Below are 18,665 nucleotides of genomic sequence, written 5' to 3'. Positions count from 1 at the left end.
GCTGTTTTCCATGTTCGTGGAGTAAATATTTTTCCACGGCTTTTTGAAAAGTTAAGAAATGCCGGGTAGTCTGTGTTTCGCATGCTTTTGGCCAATCAACATACACGTACATCACTGGTAGTTCCTATAGAACTGTTTTAGACCCTACTCTGAAGTAGGAGCCAATTTAGTTCCCCCAAACGGAGCTCCTAGAACTAAAACCATTCCTAGTTCCTACGGTGCAAACACGTCAAAAAGCGAGAACTTCCGACAGTAGTTCTAGGAACTACTGTATGAAAAAGTTCCTCTGGTGCAAAAGCCCCTATAGAATTAAAAAACCTACTCAAAATGCATTTACGCAATATATGGGACACAGTGACCTTAAAAACAATGTGTTACGGTGACAAATCTAAAAGACAATACCTCATTTAAAAGAAGACAACTATACCCAAAAGCACTGGACAAAGGACGGTTAAAACTCTTAAGGTGCAATTTCAGACCAGGGTCAGATTGGTGTGTCTTTCTCGGCTTCAATGATATTCGGGCAGAGCAGACAGATGTTTTGGAGGGCAGAGCAGACATTTTGTAGAGAGCGGGTCATGCAGTTTGCAGTAGCAGACTTGTACCACAACACTGCTGGGCTCTGGACTCTAGGGTCTCATGGGTCGGCTCTGGGCTGTACGCCAGCTATGCTCCCCTAATTGTGAGAGTGGAACACTCGCTGGTCATTACTAAAATTTGATGTGTTACACAGAGGGATTCTGCAAATTGTGAGGCACCTGCTACTTGTCTCCATAGCTGCCTGCCAGCTACCTGATGGCAAATGGATGACTAATGTGAAATTCCAGGGGGATTCAAGTGCATTGACAGAAATGCCGAATATGATCACAAAAGCCTTGCAGCGATGTTCAATTCAATTGCAACTTTGTGTAAAGCACATTTAACAATAATTTAAAAAGCTTAAGGTCTAGATACCGGTGAGCAACAACAAGGTGACAGTGGCAGTAAAGATCTCCCTGAGAATAACAATGTACCTCTATTAAATCTCTTGTGCCTTTACTGTTATTGCAGGCAGTGCTCAAGAAATTTCAAGGATGTCATGGGTTTTAAGTCCAGTAGGATAAAAGTATTTCTGATAAATCTGGCCTTGACCAAATACAACAGTCGCAAAGATGTTTGCTAGCATTTTGTCTGACTCTTCTGCAGTAATTCCAAGATTGAGGTGTTGAGGGTCATCACCTTGTTGAAAGGACATGGAATCACCAAGTGTTCATTATCTTGTGGTGGTCAGTCCAACTCCGTTGAGAGCCCCTGCCCTGCAGAGTTTAGCTCTAATCCTAATTAAACACAACCTGGGGTGCGTTTCCCAAAAGCATCGTTAGCTAACTATGGTCGTTAGTTCCACTGAACTCTATTGGTAACGATGGAACTTGCAACCAGTTACTTCTCTGAAACACACCCCTGATAATCAAGATCTTCAGGTTTGCTAAAAACTTCCAGGCAAATGTGTTGTGAGTCAAATTCTGCAGGACACTGGCTCTCTAGGAGCAGGATTGGACACCCCAGATATTGGTGGATGAGGATGCTTGTGAAATGGACAGTAATGGCCATGCTGGTTGTGAGCTGTTCAACAGTCCACACATCACGATTCTGCTTCTTTCCAATATGGGTTGGACCAATATGGGTGAAATATAGACTCATCAGTCCACTTTCACTCTTCAGATGTCTTGTATGTTCACTCATGTAAGTCTGCTTCTATGAAGCATACCAACCAACTAGATTTGTTTCACATAATCTTCTCTGACGGTTTAATCATGAATGATGTCCTAGAGCTTCTTTTCCATGGCTAGTTAAGGTCAAACAGGAATTTGTTTTGATTTTTGAATGGCCTCAAACTATTAGATGATCTATTTGATGCCAAACCCTTGCAGTTGTTTTGCAGTATGTATGAATTGGTCAAGATTAATCGGCAACACTTTATTTTAAGGACCAATTCTCACAACTAACTAGTTGCTTATTAGCATGCATATTACTAGCATATTGCTTTTTAGTAATAATAAAGCACATATTAATACCTTACTCTGCATGACCATATTTTAAAGATCCCTTAATCCTACCCAACACCTACATTTAACAATTACCTTACTAAATATTAATAAGCAGCAAATTAGTAGTTTATTGAGGGGAAATTCACAGTTAAGAGTGAATTTGTGTTCCCTAATCTAAAGTGTTGTTAAAGGCTGCATGGAGTACAATCGTTTTGCACAGATTAGTTCCACAATTTGTGGAACTTTAATTTAAGGTCCAATTCTTGCTATTAACAAACCATTAACTACGACTTTTGCCTCAATAAACTCCTAATTTGCTGCTTGTTATTAGTTAATAAGGTAGTTGTTAAGTTTAGGTATTGGATAGGATTAGGGATGAATATGGCCACGCAGAATATGTGCTTTATAAGCCCTAATAAACAGCCAATATGTTAATAACAGGCATGTTAAGTTAATAGTGAGAATTGATCCCTTTACCGAAGTGTTACCGTTAGAACCTGTATGAATGTTTTTGTAAATCTGAGCTGACGGAAATAAAATGAAAATCTTGTAGTGTATGATGAGCACAGACTCCATTAAGTCTGACTCCACTGAATCTATTCAGTTGGAGGATATCAAACATTTGTAATATCTTCAGCCAATGTAACTGTGACATAAATGAAATATACAAGTGCGCTCAAGAAAATCTAGCTTACATTCTAACGACTCCAAAAAAAGAAGTATAGAAGATCTTTCGAAGATTCATTGCCAGGAAACTTTTGCAAATCCAGCAACAAGGTCTTCCACAAAAGCACTTATTTTAGCATCATGGGAACTTGGACGGAACTTTTTTTCGGTGGATATATTACGCATATTGATTTGTGTGTGACGAATCAGACAATCAGAAAACAGTCCATGCGTATGCCATCCAAAACCAGACTAACAAGTGCTAACAAGTGTTCCTACACCTTTGACTGGTGCGGTAACAAATCTGTGCCCTGACCTTCTTCTTGACACCGTGATTTCATTCATCAGGACAGCTTGGACTGTCAGGACTGTCACTTAAAGACAGTGTACTCATCCAGTTTTCCTGGTCCAGACTTTGCCATTTCACCGAGTCACACACCTCTATAATAACCCCTCACTCCCCCAGTTTTCCACACCCTTCTCCCTCCCCATAACTACTATTATTAGATGTCTCTGTTTTTTTATTTTTTTATTTTTTTTTTACAGCGACCACCGTATGTGCTAAATTGCCATTTAAGTGTGTCCCTCTGGGTTCTCTCTTCTTGTTGTTATTTGATGGTGACAGGCTCCTTTGTTAAGGAGAGCTTTCCCTTAGCCCACTTAGCTTAGCGCTTTGACAGCTCCACAATAGAAGCCTTTTCTCCAGCGAGCTGCCGTGCGACCAGATTTGAGGGGAGGAGGGGAAGCACTCTGGAGAGCAATCGTGTGTGCGGGTAACGACAGGGTGGGCGACTGTCACCCTCGTACTCCATGTCAACATTGAATTAATATTTGGAGGTGAACAGGGAGCGGGGTTCTGATCTGGCAGCGCTAAGAGTACATATGTATGAATATTGCTAACAGAGGGCAATAAATGTAAGTTTATGACAGGGTTTTATATTGAGTTTGAGAGCAGTATAGTTCTTAATAGAACAATAAACAAAATCTCTCCCCGTACACGAACAATGACCCCTATCTGTTAGCTTTACAGCGCGGCACCTTGTTTAAAGTGAGAAACTGTTAATACGCTGAGGGTGAAGCACAAAAAGGGGGATTTCTTCTTGACATTCACACATGCTCTGGCATATTTGCGTTTCCTTCCGAGGCCTGATAGAAGAACGTTTCCATCACTTCCTGAGGGTCCCTGAGGAACAAGCTCCTGGTAAAGCTGTTTACTGTAGCCCCTTTGGAATCGAATCCAGGCCTTATAAATAAAATCCACACCGAGTCACTGTTTCAATCGCAGGCAAGTACATGAAAATGCACTTGGACTTGCGCGGCAGTAAATAAACACATTGTGTTTTTTTTCTGGGAAGACAAGAGCACGCCGGCACTGCCCTGAGACTCAGCAGCGCTCCAGTTCTGTCAACACCATGCACGTCTCGAAAGCAACTCAAGAGAGAAGGTCCCAAACACTGCTACTGCTACCCAACTGCCACATACAACCACGTCAGGCCACACTTACAAAAAGTACTATGGTAATACCATTGTATTATTACAGGGCATCCAGATACAATCAAGGTTTATAACACGAACAACAGTACCATAGTATTCTTTGAAGTGTTTCAGTGTACTATGTAAATATCATGCTATGAATGGTTAGTCATTTAGTACCATAGTAAACAACTAGTACCATGGTTTTACCATCTGTTACTATCAGTGCACTGACATAGTACTTTTTTGTAAAGGCTGTTTATGGGGAAATAATCAATAAAACGTCTATGTAAACATTTTGATTTGAGTGTTTCGCAAAGCTGTAGCCAATCCTCATCCTCCAAATCTCTAACCCTCCAAACACATTGTCAACCCAATGCTGACAATAAACGTAAATACTGACAGACAGAGAATGTGTCTGATTGGCTAAAAAAGTAAAGGCCACGCCTCCAACTGTTTATTATTATTATTTTTTATTTTATTTTGCCATTTTCACAACTTTCTTTAGATTTCTCAAGACACCTATTTTAGTCATATCTGTCAAGTAGTATGGCATAAATAAATAAATAAATAAATAAATACATCCCATAAATAAACACATTTGAACGTTTTAAGTAGGCAAATAAATAAATGCTGTTTTTCAGAGTTTTCACATAAATAAATCCCCATGAATGATTAAAGTGTTGATACAAACAAAAACAAACTTTTTTTTTGTCTTTTTCTAAACCTGCAACCAAGGTAAAAGTATTGTATGAAAATAATACAAATAATAATAACTACACAGATGACTCAGAATTAATTACAGGAATTACTGCCATCTTGGCTGCTAATGAAACAGTCCTCACTGTTGGACTGAACGCACAGAGTGAAACACGCTGAGATTAAACAGGAAAAAAAAAACTGTTGGGGGTGGAAAAGCACACATAGCAGTGGGAAGAGCAAAGGCAACACCCCTCTCCTCCCGTCCTCCACCTTAGGAAAACTTTGATTAAGGAGCCCCTGATGGACGAGTGCTCCAGAGGGCTGCTTCCACCTCCAGCGTGTCCCATTCATCCTCACTCAACCTCCCCTGTTCTGGCTCGCCCTGTCCAGCGGGTTATTTACCTTGGCCCGGAGCCACTTCCGACTCAGATTCAGAGCTGACTGGAGTGTCACATCAAGAGTCTATGTTAATGTTTGTGATGAAGAAGCACCTCCCCCCACCTCACGTCTGGTTTCCCTCTCTTTTCTCCTCAAGAGCAGGGATTCTGTTGTCTGTGTTTATCTTCACCGCTGAGGGAATGTCATAGTCTTTCAGAAGTGCTGTCTAAAAGGGATAAAAGGAACCCCTTGCAGGCTGTGAATTCAAATGTATGCTTGGACATGAAGACATCAGGAGTGTTTTATATGGAGGGAGAAAAATAATGCTTACAATGCTTCGTTCAAACCTGTTAACCATTTCACATCATCAATAATAATAGATGTATTTTCACTGTGTGGTCATCCCAGAGGAACACTGTATTGCTCAAAAGTAGTTCTTGCACAGTTCACTTAGATTTACTGCTTTAATGATTGATTCTCAATTAGCTCAGAAGGTTCTTATTTATTTTTAATTTAAATTTCGACTTTGTGTCAGAAGTTTGTGAAACAAAAACAGACACAAATCTGAAAATCTAAATCGGCAAACGAGATGTTGTACATTTAATGTGGATACAGAAGTTCAGATAATTTGGTCTTATAATAAAAAAAAATAAAAATAAATATTTGAGCTTGTATTATCTGGATTACAGAATCTGAGCATGATGGTCTATCCTATTCTATTTTATTCTATTCTATTCTATTCTATTCTATTCTATACTTTTTATGATGCCAAAAATATACTGTATATACACTGCTGTTCAAAACTGTGGGGTCGATTTTTTATATGTTTTTAATGTTCTTCTACTGAATTTATTTGATAAAAAATACAGTAAAACAGCAATATTGTGAATTGTTATTATAATTTAAACAAACTGTTTTCTATTTGAATATATCATAAACTATAATTTATTCCAGTAATTTCTGTATTGCGCCAGTCTTCAGTGTATCATGATCCTTCAGAAATCATAATATTTATATATTCATTTAATATGCAGATTTACAGCTCAAGAAACATTTCTTATTATTATCAGTGGTGGAAACAGTTGTGCTGCTTCATGTTTTTTTTATGGAATCCATGATACATTTTTGTATCAGGATTCATTGATGAATATAAAGTTCAAAAGAGCAGCATTTATTTGAAATCTTATTGCCACTTTATTTATTGTATTGCCTTTATTACCATTTTTGTTCAGTTGGTAGTTACTGGCCACAAAAATTTGAACGGTACTACATTAATGATATCTTGTAATTTTCTCTCCTATGGAATGGTTTAAAATGAGTTTATCCTCTTCCTTGTCTAATAATGTTTGCCACAGTGCTCTTATTCTTAATACAGATCTGGATGCTGGCAAAGGCTGTCTGATCAACCTCTGACTTTGAGGCTGCAGCAGTTCAGAGCATCTTAGCATCAGTAGAAACCAAAGCTGAAGACAATCCACAACCATTTACATCATGGACAGAGCACTTACCGCTCTCCTCTGCACTGTAAAAAAAATTCCGTAAAATTTAAAAAATACGGTAGCAACGTTTTAGGTTTTACGGTTTTAACTTAAATACCGTAATTTCATTAACTGATATAATGTTAATATACCAACCTATTGAGGTACTGAAATCTGTTTTGTACCTTTGTAATACACTGATAACCACCAAATGCAGGTGGTGATGAGAAAGTCACATGATGAACCGAAGCCCATCACAAGCAGCTTTTAAATATTACCATATATAGAAGGTGCACAGTGTCATTCACACAAACACTAAACACCATCATGGTAACACACATGAAACTGAAATAATGCAATAAACATTCATTTAACAACATTAGGTGTAACACACAACCCTAATATACAAAACTGATAAGAAAAAAACAAAAAATAAACATAGTTATTTCAACAAAAAAGCATCACATTTGAAATATAACGCAGGTAATTCTGGGAATGTCAATTTACGGTTATTCACTGTAAATTATGCGGCCTCTTTCACTTACAAAAACGGTATACTACTGTAAAATTAATGTCCAATACATGTAATGTCCAATACAGTTTTTCACCGTATATAGTAGGGGAATTTACTGTTAACCATTTAACAGGTTTTTACTGTAGCATTTTTACAGTCTTTTACCGTTAAATTCACAGTCATTTTTTACAGCGTGCCCTTCCTTCTGATGACTTAAGTCTAATCAATTACAGTTTGATGACTCCCTCAGTTGACTTCATGTGAGATGAATGCTGCATAATGTGCCTATTTAATGGAGTAATTAGACAGGCTTTTGTGTACTGTATGACAATCAGCTGAATGAAAACTCTCTCTAAATACAGCTATAAAATGTCTCACTGCACCGTCTCTGGCATTATAGAGATAATTCACCCAAAAATTAACATTTTGTCACCAGGGGGTGACCACTTGTTCCAAACCTGTATGAGTTTCTGTTGAGCACAAAATAAGATATTTTGAAGAATGTTGGTAACTGAACAGTTGACGGTAGCCATTGACTTCCATAGTATGGAAAAAAAAATACTATGGTGGTAAATGGCTACCATCAACAGTTTGGTTACGGACATTCTTCAGAATGTTGTGTGTGTGTAGTACTGTATATCAGGTGAATTTTATAGCCATATATTAGTATATTCCTTTAAATATATGTATTGTAATTTAAATCTACAGAGCAAATAGATAAAATGTAATAAGATAAACACTTGAATGTGTATTTTTTTTTCCACTAGACTAAAAGAAGTCAAGTTATGAAAGCAAAATAGCCTAAAATCTCAAAATTGACCAGTGCATGAAAAAACATTGGCTTTGTCTGTAGTGTGTTGCCTTAAGGGAAGATGCTGGTCAAAATAAAACACATAGATTGCCATAAATCCAATTTATGTGGAACATAAATCCACTATAAACATTATAGTGGAACATAACACCATAATAATATCCTCAAGCAGAACGTGTGAGCAGAGCGACATCGCTGAGAATATCTAATCTACCAGTAGAGGCTATCCTTGGCTTGCAGCCTTGTCTGTGTTTGACACTAGCCCATATCCTCTGGTGTGCTCTCACAGACGGTGGGAAAAGTGCCAGTTGAGTGTGACTAATACCAGGCTCCGAGTAAATTACACCACTGATCACCGGCACTCGCAAGGAGGTTACAAAATGGCCGATCCGCTGAGGAAAAGTGCCGTTTTACGACTCCTCACCACGGTAAACTTCAAATTAAAGCCTCTGTACTATCCACCTAATGGATGATTGTGGCTCAAGTGGGAGAGATTCAAGTGCTAAAGGTTTATAAGATGGCATATCTGAATCCTCCATGTTAGTCTTGAGGTATCTGTGTGGTAGAGTGAGAAACATTACTGCCCAAGGTTATGGGACTTGAAGAGTTAAGAACATTTACCGAAAAGTGTTACATAATGTCAACATCTAGAAGCAATTAAACAATATTATAAAGCTCACTTGTTGATCTATAAGTGGATGTAATTTAAAGGGACAGTTTCTTTCTTCTGCTGAACACAAAAGAAGATATTTTGAAGAATGCTAGTAACCAAACAGTTGCAAATCCCCATTTACATCCATAGTGTGAAATTCTATGGAAGTCAATAGGAACCAGCAACTGTATGGTTACCGACATTCTGTGGAAGTCAACAGTTGCTGGTCCCCATTGACCTCTATACTATAAAATACTATGGAAGTCAATAAGGACCAACAACTCTTGCTGGTCCCCATTGACCTCCATAGTATGAAATACTATGGAGGTCAATGGGGACCAGCAACTGTTTGGCCACCAACAGTCTATGTAAGTTAACAGTTGTTGATCCCCATTTTCTTCCATAAAATGTTGAGTAACCAAACAGTTGCTGGTCCCCATTGACCCCCATACTATAAAATACTATGGAAGTCAGTAAGTACCAACAACACTTGCTGGTCCCCATTGACCTCCATAGTATGAAATACTATGGATGTCAATGGGGACCAGCAACTGTTTGGCCACCAACAGTCTATGTAAGTCAACAGTTGTCGGCTCCCATTTTCTTCCATAAAATGTGATTAACCAAACTGTTGTTGGTCCCCATCGACCTCCATACTATGAAATATTATGGAAGTCAATAGGGACCAGCAACTGTTTGGTTACCAACATTCCATGGATGCCAACAGTTGATGGTCCCCATTTTGTTCCATCGAATGTTGGTAACCAAACAGTTGATGGTCCCCATTCGCCTGAAATACTACGAAAGTCAATATGGACCAACAACAGTTGCTGGTCCCCATTGACCCCCATAGTATGAAATATTATGGAAGTCAATAGGGACAAGCAACTGTTTAGTTACCCACATTCTTCAAATTATCTTCTTTTGTGTTCAGCAGAAGAAACTCATAAAGGTTTGGAATGGCATAAGGGTGAGTGAATGATTCAGTGAATCATTTTTAGGTTTAAGTACTGTCAATTAAATAAATTTTGACTTAACTGAAAAAAAAATCTCATTTGAGATTATGTTGATTAAAGCATTTCATATTTAGACCCATGGCACACAGGCGACAGACCCGTTCTCACATTCGTCGTCTCCCTTTGGCATTCAGCAATGCAAAGACTGTTCAATATCATGTAACATTTCTGTCAGCACGATATTTCCTGATATTAATTTCTGCCTTCACTACAATTCAAACATTCAGCCTAAGTTCATGCACTCAGCTCTCGAGGACAAAGCCAGTATTGACATAAATGTTCTTACCCTGAGGGCTGCATCCCTAAACATTTGGACTGGTTAAATCATTTAAGACCTTTCAAATATCTGGCACATAATTGAGAGGAATACAGGCGGAGTGATTCTGAGCAGCAGCAAAGGAATAATGGAGCAGTGTAAGAAGACAGTGGGATATGTGAACGGCATGCAGTAAACACGAAGAGCGGCGCTAAAGGCTTGCTCTGGGTCTCAGGAATGAAGAGAAAATGACATATCAGAGACTGGGGCCAGATCAGCAGATAACTGCAGCCTTTAAGTGGCTTCCACGAGTAAACAATGCAGCATTCCTCCAGCTATTGTTTGCAGAATCACCCCATCACTGCCTCTCCAAACTGACTTTGACTCTCTGCCACACTTTCATTTGTTTGACTTTGTCATAGCTGTTTAGAAACAGGCTTTTGAAGAGGTTCTAACAAATTTCAGCACCACTCAAGTTCAATACTTCTTCGCTTTTCATAGAAAATATTCACATTAACTGACCTAAATTTGGCCGCTAATAAGAAACAAATAATTTTTTTTAAATATATTAAATATACTTAAAAATTATAGCAACAACTGCCAGGTTCCCATCCACTTATTACTTTTGTTCTGCTATCAATAAAGTAAACATGTAAAAAGAGAAAGCACAAGCTTTTGCATCAGGCTGTTATGTTGCTACAGTAAATGATTAATATAATGCTAGAAGACAAGAAAAGAGTGGAATTACAAGAAGTCAACATCATAAATACTTACATTAACGCAAAGGAAAAATGTGGAAAAAAGAAAACATCTTTTTCACTTTAAATTTAATGTGTATTTTATGGTTTGCATACATTATAAACCATACTAAACACCTAAATAAACAGGCAATATTTATTAGATTTATGGTAATTATCAAAGAAACAAACTTATATAGTTATAATGGCATTTTCCTTCTAAAGTAATTTAATTTTGTTTTTAGGATACTTCTGGAAACAAGACAAATACCTAATATTTTTGCAAACTTAATTCTCAAAAAAAACAAAAAAAAAACAACTTAAAATAATCGCTGTATTAGCAATGTTGGTTAATTGTATGTAAAAATAGCATTCATTAATTATTTGATTAATCTCCAAACTCTTTGTTTGATATTCAAAGTTCCTTTAAGCTGTGCAGTTTTACTCACCAGAAGTGTTTTTCTATGAACATAAATAATGCAATGTATAATGTTACTCTTAAGATGCCTGAACAAAATACCATGGAAAAATAATACTGCACAACAAAAATGCATAAAACATGTGATGAAAATGCGACACACTCTGTTAAGTAGTACATAACTTGTGTCCTTCACTTAATGCCATATCGTAGACACTGAATAAAGTGTTTTTAAATATGTCAGAGGAAGTCTAGGAAAGGGTTAACGTGAAGGACCACCAATTGTAATGTTTGTTGGTGAAGACTGCCTTTTTCCCTCAGCTGGGAATTGACCAGACGTGTGTCACTGGGAAATGTTTTACACGGGAACAAAGCAAAGGCTAACTCACGACTTCTGTGGTACCGACTTGGTTGCAGGCTTGTTACTGGAAACACTGCAGCGTTCTGTGAAAATAATTTCATGGAAATATTAGAGAACAGGTTGGACTGCACACGTCCAAATACCAGCAAACTGTCACAGACTACAATGTGTCAATAACACAGCATTCCATGATATTCTTTTATTGGAAATCAGAATTTTATTGCTTTTTTTTTTGTTTGTTTTTTTGTCAGTACTGCTTGATGTTGAATTTGGCATGAGCTAAAATGTGACATGTAGAAGCAAAATGTTCCTTACTCCCATTGTATCCTGAGGTCACATGCTGGGAATCCTGCAAGAAAGAGAATGATATAGTGAAAGTCAACACCTACAAAAAAAATAAAAATAAATAAAGTGCAAAAAAAAAATTCCTACATTCTGTGCATTAACTCACATGGAGCAGCTACAGATGGGAAATAGTTCTGCTGATAGCTTTAATTGATTTTACACTAATACAATTAGAGCAGGCACACAAATCACACTCGAGCGGGTGAGCGGCGCGGAGGAGAGACGTCTGCGCCCGCCGATGCCACCATTACAGATGGATTTATAGACTCCGCGTATTATTAGCATGTCATCCAAGCCAACTCATGAGATTCAGACCATGTCCTATTAAGAGACAAATAGCGGACGCCACTGCAAAGAGAAAAAAGCATCATGGGATTTGAAGGGAATTTGAGTGGAAAGTCCTGTCCTTACTCACACAAGGGTTTTTAACAGGCTTGTTGTTTCAATTTAAAAACCCTCTGTAGTATTATTTTTGAAGGAAATAATATTGTAAATGTGATAGGGGTTGAACGACTTTGGATTTTTTAAAGTCGACTTTTATGTGATGAAAGTCGAGTCGAAGTCGACTAGTCGCTGATGACGTCATTAATGAACAAATAAGTCTGGAGCTGTGACAAACACCTTGTGCACAGCTATGGCATATGACACAGCACTGCCCACATGGCTATTGCTCCTATAACAGCTCATTTTTAACTGTTCTTTTGCCTTTGAGTCGTTATGTTTCTCACAGATTTCTGCTCACATTAGATTAGAACGGCGATTAACTTACCTACCTGTACAATAAGCAGTGTTGGGAAGGTTACTTTGAAAATGTAATAGGCTACAGATTACAAGTTACCCTATTTAAAATGTAATAGTAGTGTAACTGTTTTAATTACTTTATTAAAGTAAAGTAACTGATTACTTTTGATTACTTTTTGATTACTTTTAGTGTAAAATGCTCATGTAGTGACTCAGAGCAGTTCTAGAGATTATGTTTATGTGTTCATGTACTCATATATATTGAGATGGCTTAAAAGACCATGAGCGATACACATGCACGCTTAAATGGCAGAGCATTGAAGTCGACTTGTCGATTAGTCGGTGCAACCCCTAAAATGTGATAAAATGTTTAACCTGTTTTCTAATAGACAGCAGAATAACTGGCTACATAAAGTTGCATAACTATCAGAAGTAACATGGGTCACGCGTTGCCTCAAAGCAGCTGAGAGGTAAATACATTTTGACATCATGCTAATGACATTGCTTATCTCAGGACGTCTGTTAAATGACATCCGGTGAAGAGTGATAAACAGATGTTATGACAACAGCCGAAAATCTGCTTAGAAATATCAAGAACAACTTTTGCTCTTGGACGTTTATCAGAGTTTCCCAGAGTATAAAGAGTGTGTGAGGGCATAGAAAAAACACCAGAGACTATTAAATGAGGAAAATAAAAAATGATCGATAAAGCTAAATGATTAAACTATAAATTATGTCCTTGTTACAGTGTAATTATACATGTAAGTACCGAGTAATACTATTAGTTAATTACATGTACTTACTAAATGGTTAGGGTTAGGATTAGAGTTTGGTTTAGGGATACTTGCATGTAATTATGCATAATTATTATAATTATTATTATAATAGTAAGTATGTGTGTAACAAGGACACCTTAAAAGAAATTGTTGCCTCTAAATGTTATCCATGTATTCAAAAGCAACATTTTTAACATTTAATGTTAAAAGTATATCTTACAAAAACTAAAAATACATTTTAAAAAACAGTCCATTCAACAAAAACACATTTTAAATGGAGTCTCTGTAAATGGTTTGAGCTTATTTATCTCTTAAAAACAGAGCAGGACACTAGCAATGCCCCTAAATCCCAGAATGCACTGCACTGTGAAAACAATCAATTCAAGACGGAGAACAAAACAACAGAAATGCCAAATATTAATATATGTACTATAATTCATTCAATTGTGAGAAGTATTAATAACAGTATTTCAAACTAATAAGTAAATGACTATTTTATTCTATACGCGTGTGTGCTGTGTATTTTTATTGATAGATTTTGTTAGCTAACACAAAATGACACTAAAGCTTTCTTCTGTGAGAAGCACCATTTGTATGTGTGTGGATTTGCTGCCTATGTAAAGTGTTTCAAATCAGGTTCAGTTAGAAAGAAGGCTATGCAGGCAATACAGCTCACTAGGTTTTTAAACAAAGCCAGAACCATTCTGAAGCATATCAACTGCTTGCTTTGTAAGCCCTATAATTAGCAATATCATTTTATGTCATGATGCTCTGTATTAAGTCAGTAATGTTGACTAATGCGCTGTAATGATGAAGTCCATTGAGTATAAATAGTTCAAAGGCACAGAGGGAGAAAGAAAGAGAAGCAGCCCACCTTTGAAGGGATGGGAAACTTGGTTTGTTCAGCTTTGCCTGGTGTGTGGATGGCAGTGAGAGGTGGAGGCCAGGAGTGGGTCATCTCCTACAACAATAACACAAGAATACTTATTATAATAACACAGGCAGATAGAGAGATTGATAGATTATGTGCTTGCCGTTAAAATGAATCAGCAACATCTGAGCAAAGATTCAAATTCAAGGCTAAACATAGTCAGAGATGCAGAAGCGAAGTGAGCAGTTTTATGAAAATAAATAACACAAGCCACACAGTTTGATCAATTATCAACATGTATCCGGTGGGAAATGTGATGAAGGTATCCTAAGAGCATAAGTACATACACATCTTGTTCAATTATTAGAAGTGACACCGAAAATGACGATGGCAAACAATCACAGATAATCCCTCAGAAGAGAGCTTATTTATTCAACTTTCTTTTAAGTGAACTGCCATTTCGCCTAATGACATCACACGCAGGAATACTGTGAAATCTCCAGCACCCTCTCTCCCAAGAAAACCTGTGTTATTACATTCCAGAAAAATTCTCACAAAATCCATTAATTTCTCGGAGCTTCAGTGGGGGCGAGGCATGGCGGTGGAAGCTTTGAGTTGCAAATGAAATTTATTAAAAGCAACGGAGCGTTGCTCCTGGAGCCAAACAAGGTTATCCAAACACGAGCAGGCTGGATCAGAGACTGTTTACTCTTACGCTTCTCGGACAGCTCAGCTATACATCCCACACATATCTGTGTTCAGATGGGAAACATTTCGTTCCAACAATCTTTAGTGTACTTAAAAATTTTAGTAAACTGCTACATTCGTATTACATACTAAATATGAGCTATGCTTTTTTCTTTGCCCTTCCTTTTTACGGTCCTTTATCTTCGTTTGCAATGATACAGTGGCCTCAAGAAGTGTCTTAGTTATGCTTAAAGGAATAGTTCACGCATGGGAACAGATTTGGAGAAATGTAGCATTCCATCACTTGCTCACCAGTGGATCCTCAGCAGTGAATGGGTGCCGTCAGAATGAGAGTCCAAACTGCTGATAAAAACATCACAATAATCCACAAGTAATCCACACAACTCACTCCTTGTGAAGTGAAAAAAGCTGTGTGTTTGTAAGAAACAAATCCATTAAGGCGTTTTAACTGTCGCTTCTGGACAAAGTATAATTCATAATATTGCTTCCTCCAGTGAAAAAGATGTCTCGCCTGAATCAGGAGAGAAGTATGCACAGATCAAGCACCATTTAGTGAAAACAGTCTAAAACAATCCTAAACAAAAACCTCTTGATGGATTTGTTTCTTACAAACACGCATACATTTTTTGCTCTTTACAAGTCATTAATTCATGTACTGGATCCATGTGGATTACTTGTGAATTATTGTGATGAGCAGAATGACAATAAAGCTCAACTTGAACTTGAACTTGAACTTAGCCTTTCTCTCCATGGAGAATCACTTCATTTCTTGGACATCTTTGAGAACAGGATATAAATGGGCTAATGGGCCTTTAATGCAGCGTTTGCACTTAATGCATGACACACTACTGTTTAAAAGTGTGGGGTCAGTGAGTAATAATAATAATGCAACTTCTGAAAGAAGCATAGAGTAATGGTTACTGAAAATTCAGCTTTACCATCACAGTATTTAATTATTATTATTATTATTATATTTGAAAATAGAAAACAGTTATTTACAATTGTAATACTTCATATTCTGTATTTTTTATCACATAAATGCAGCCTTGGTGAGTATTAAACCAAGTAAGTATTAAAGAATTAATAATTAAATTCTTAAAATACTAACATATTTTCATATTTAATATTTTAATATTTTAAAATGTGAAAATAGTTAACGATAAGCATTAGGAAAACAAACAAACAAACAAACAAATAAATAAATCCTTACTGACCTTGACTGATCCTTACTTGGACAGTTATGTATTTCTAAGCTAAAGGACCTTCTTTGCAGGGATATGCAAAATTACACATTTTTTTATCATCTTTTTTTTCCTTTTTCTTTTCTTTTTTTTTTAAAGAGAACAGTAGGTCTCAAGATGCATTCTTAAAAACTGGGCTATTTTTTAACTGTTTTAAAGTTCGTAAACTGTTTTAAAGTTTGCACTCTATCTGCCATGTGCCTTATGCTGCTTTATATATTTTTTTACATTTTACCTTATTTGTATATTTGTATAGTTGTATTTTATATTTAATCTGTATCTATCTGTATTTATGTTCTACTGTTAGTGTTATCTGTATGCACCAAGGGTCTGAGAGTAACGCAATTTCAATTCTCTGTGTGTATGTGCTGTACATGTGGAAGAATTGACAATAAAGCAGACTTGACTTGACTTGATGTATGTTGTCTTAAAACACAACACTGAACAAAAACATCTTTCTACATGCGTGCATACATTTACATTAAAACAACCAGTGTAAACTGCTCTGCCCGATAATTGAGTAAATGACATACATTCAACAAATATATAGGCTAAATACCTGTAAGCTTTTGTTGCACAAATCTATCACAGCTCAAATAGAAACACATACTTTTGTTATGCATAATAACAGGAACATTGCTCACGGCAGGTTATTTAAAGTCCCATACAAACTGTCTTGAAATATATTGTTGAATGTGTTGGGCTTGTTAAAAAGGTGGTGCTTTGATGGCTGCAGGGGTGCTGCTTTAAAGAAGCTGGATTTGGAGATGTGACTTCTCTCAGAGAGTTTACCGTGCTGACAGTCTACAGCCCACTGAAGCAGCACACGCTCTCAGCATGATAACATCCCACCCTCCTCTCTGAATTCATTACCTGTAAAGTGCTGCTGCCAAAAATATTAAAGCTATGACAAAAATCTGAATAAATAAACTACTCAACCTCCCTAATCGACAAGTCGACCATCCTGGCCTATACTCGGGAACAGGAGCCCTTCATGGGCTATACTTGGGAACAGGAGCCCTCCGTGGGCTGAACTCGGGAAAAGGAGCCCTCCGTGGGCTGAACTCGGGAACAATTCCAATAATGACATTTATTGTAGACACAACAAGGCAGGTTCAGGTAGGTGAGACACACACTCGGGGTAACATTAACAATAACCGACACCAATGCTCAGACAGACAGGAACTAATAAGGGGTGACTAATTAGAGGCAGACAGGTGAGCACAATGACGGTGATTAACTAATGAATAGACGGGCTAAACCAACACAAAGGGAAGAAACCACAACAAACAGTCCACAGGGGCGTTACAGGCCCATTCCTAGCTCTTTGACAAGTAATATTTCGATTTTGACAGCAATATTCTGTTGCATCAAGCCACTTTTTTTTTTTTTTGGAATAAAAATAGTTCAATTAGATCATAATGCAAACACACATTTTAGGTCGCCTGGCAAGGTATTTTTTTTACAGTGTATAAACTGAAGCAGCTCATGAAGTAATTTTTGTCAAATTACATTTGTGCTTCTAATTCCACTGAATGCATTGTATATGTTCCTGGCAGTATTTTAGAATCACTTAGATACTATTATAGTTTTTATTAATATGTTGAATAATTTTTTTCAGTCACACTTTATTTTAAGGTCAAATTCTTGCTATTAGCTAACCATTAACTACGACTTTTGCCTCAATAAACTCCTAATTTGTTGCTTATTATTACTTAGTAATGTGCTTGTTAACTTTAGGTATTGGATAGGATTAGGGGTGTAGAATATTGTCATGCAGAAAATGTGCTTTATAAGTACTAATAAACAGCCAATATGTTAATAATGGGCATGCTAATAAACAACTACACTGTAAAAAAAATTCCATACAATTTACGGTAAAAAAACGGCAACTGTGGTTGCCTGAATTTTACCGTAAAAAATACGGTAGCAAGGTTTTAGGTTTTACGGTTTTAACTTAAATTTACAGTTAAATACCGTAATTTACATTTCTTTTTGTTTGTACCTTTGTAATACACTGATAACCACCAAAAACAGGTGGCGATGAGAAAGTCACATGATGAACCAAAGCCCATCACAAGCAGCTTTTAAATATTACCATATATAGAAGGTGCACAGTGTCATTCACACATACAACAGACACCATCATGGTAACACACATGAAACTGAAATAATGTAATAAACATTTATTTAACAACATCTTTTACCGTTAAATTCACGGTCATTTTTTACAGTGTAGTTAATTAATGAGAATTGGTCCCAAAGCTAAAGTGTTACTATTTTTCCTCCCATTTTTATTTTAATTTTAGTTAAAGTTTTAGTAATTTTGTTTTGTTTTTGTCTTTTTTATTCATTTTTTTTTTATTTATCTATAGTTTTTTTATTATTTAATTGCAAGTAATGAATTTTTAATGGTTTTAGTTAGCTAGTCAGCTTTTAGTTAGTCGTGGTTTTGAATTTTTAAACAATCCAAAAGCACTTCATAAAGGAACTG

The 18,665-nt window shown here is 36.8% G+C and overlaps 1 protein-coding gene across 1 annotated transcript in view; it reads right to left on the bottom strand.

Moving 5' to 3' along the window:
- The window catches only part of LOC107703651 (AF4/FMR2 family member 2-like), a 248,303-nt gene that overhangs the window by 71,986 nt on the left and 157,652 nt on the right, over positions 1 to 18,665 (bottom strand). The window contains exons 5-7 of the mRNA XM_016506365.1: positions 14,226 to 14,312; positions 11,805 to 11,838; positions 11,518 to 11,572 (exon numbers count right to left, since the gene is read on the bottom strand). Coding sequence (XP_016361851.1) covers positions 11,518 to 11,572; positions 11,805 to 11,838; positions 14,226 to 14,312 — 176 coding nt within the window. The remainder of the gene's footprint in view (positions 1 to 11,517; positions 11,573 to 11,804; positions 11,839 to 14,225; positions 14,313 to 18,665) is intronic.

The sequence above is a fragment of the Sinocyclocheilus anshuiensis genome, unplaced genomic scaffold (assembly GCF_001515605.1).
Source record: "Sinocyclocheilus anshuiensis isolate Anshui unplaced genomic scaffold, SAMN03320099.WGS_v1.1 scaffold1027, whole genome shotgun sequence".
Classification (NCBI taxonomy): Eukaryota; Metazoa; Chordata; class Actinopteri; order Cypriniformes; family Cyprinidae; genus Sinocyclocheilus; species Sinocyclocheilus anshuiensis.
This window is presented reverse-complemented; position numbering and strand designations above follow the sequence as displayed.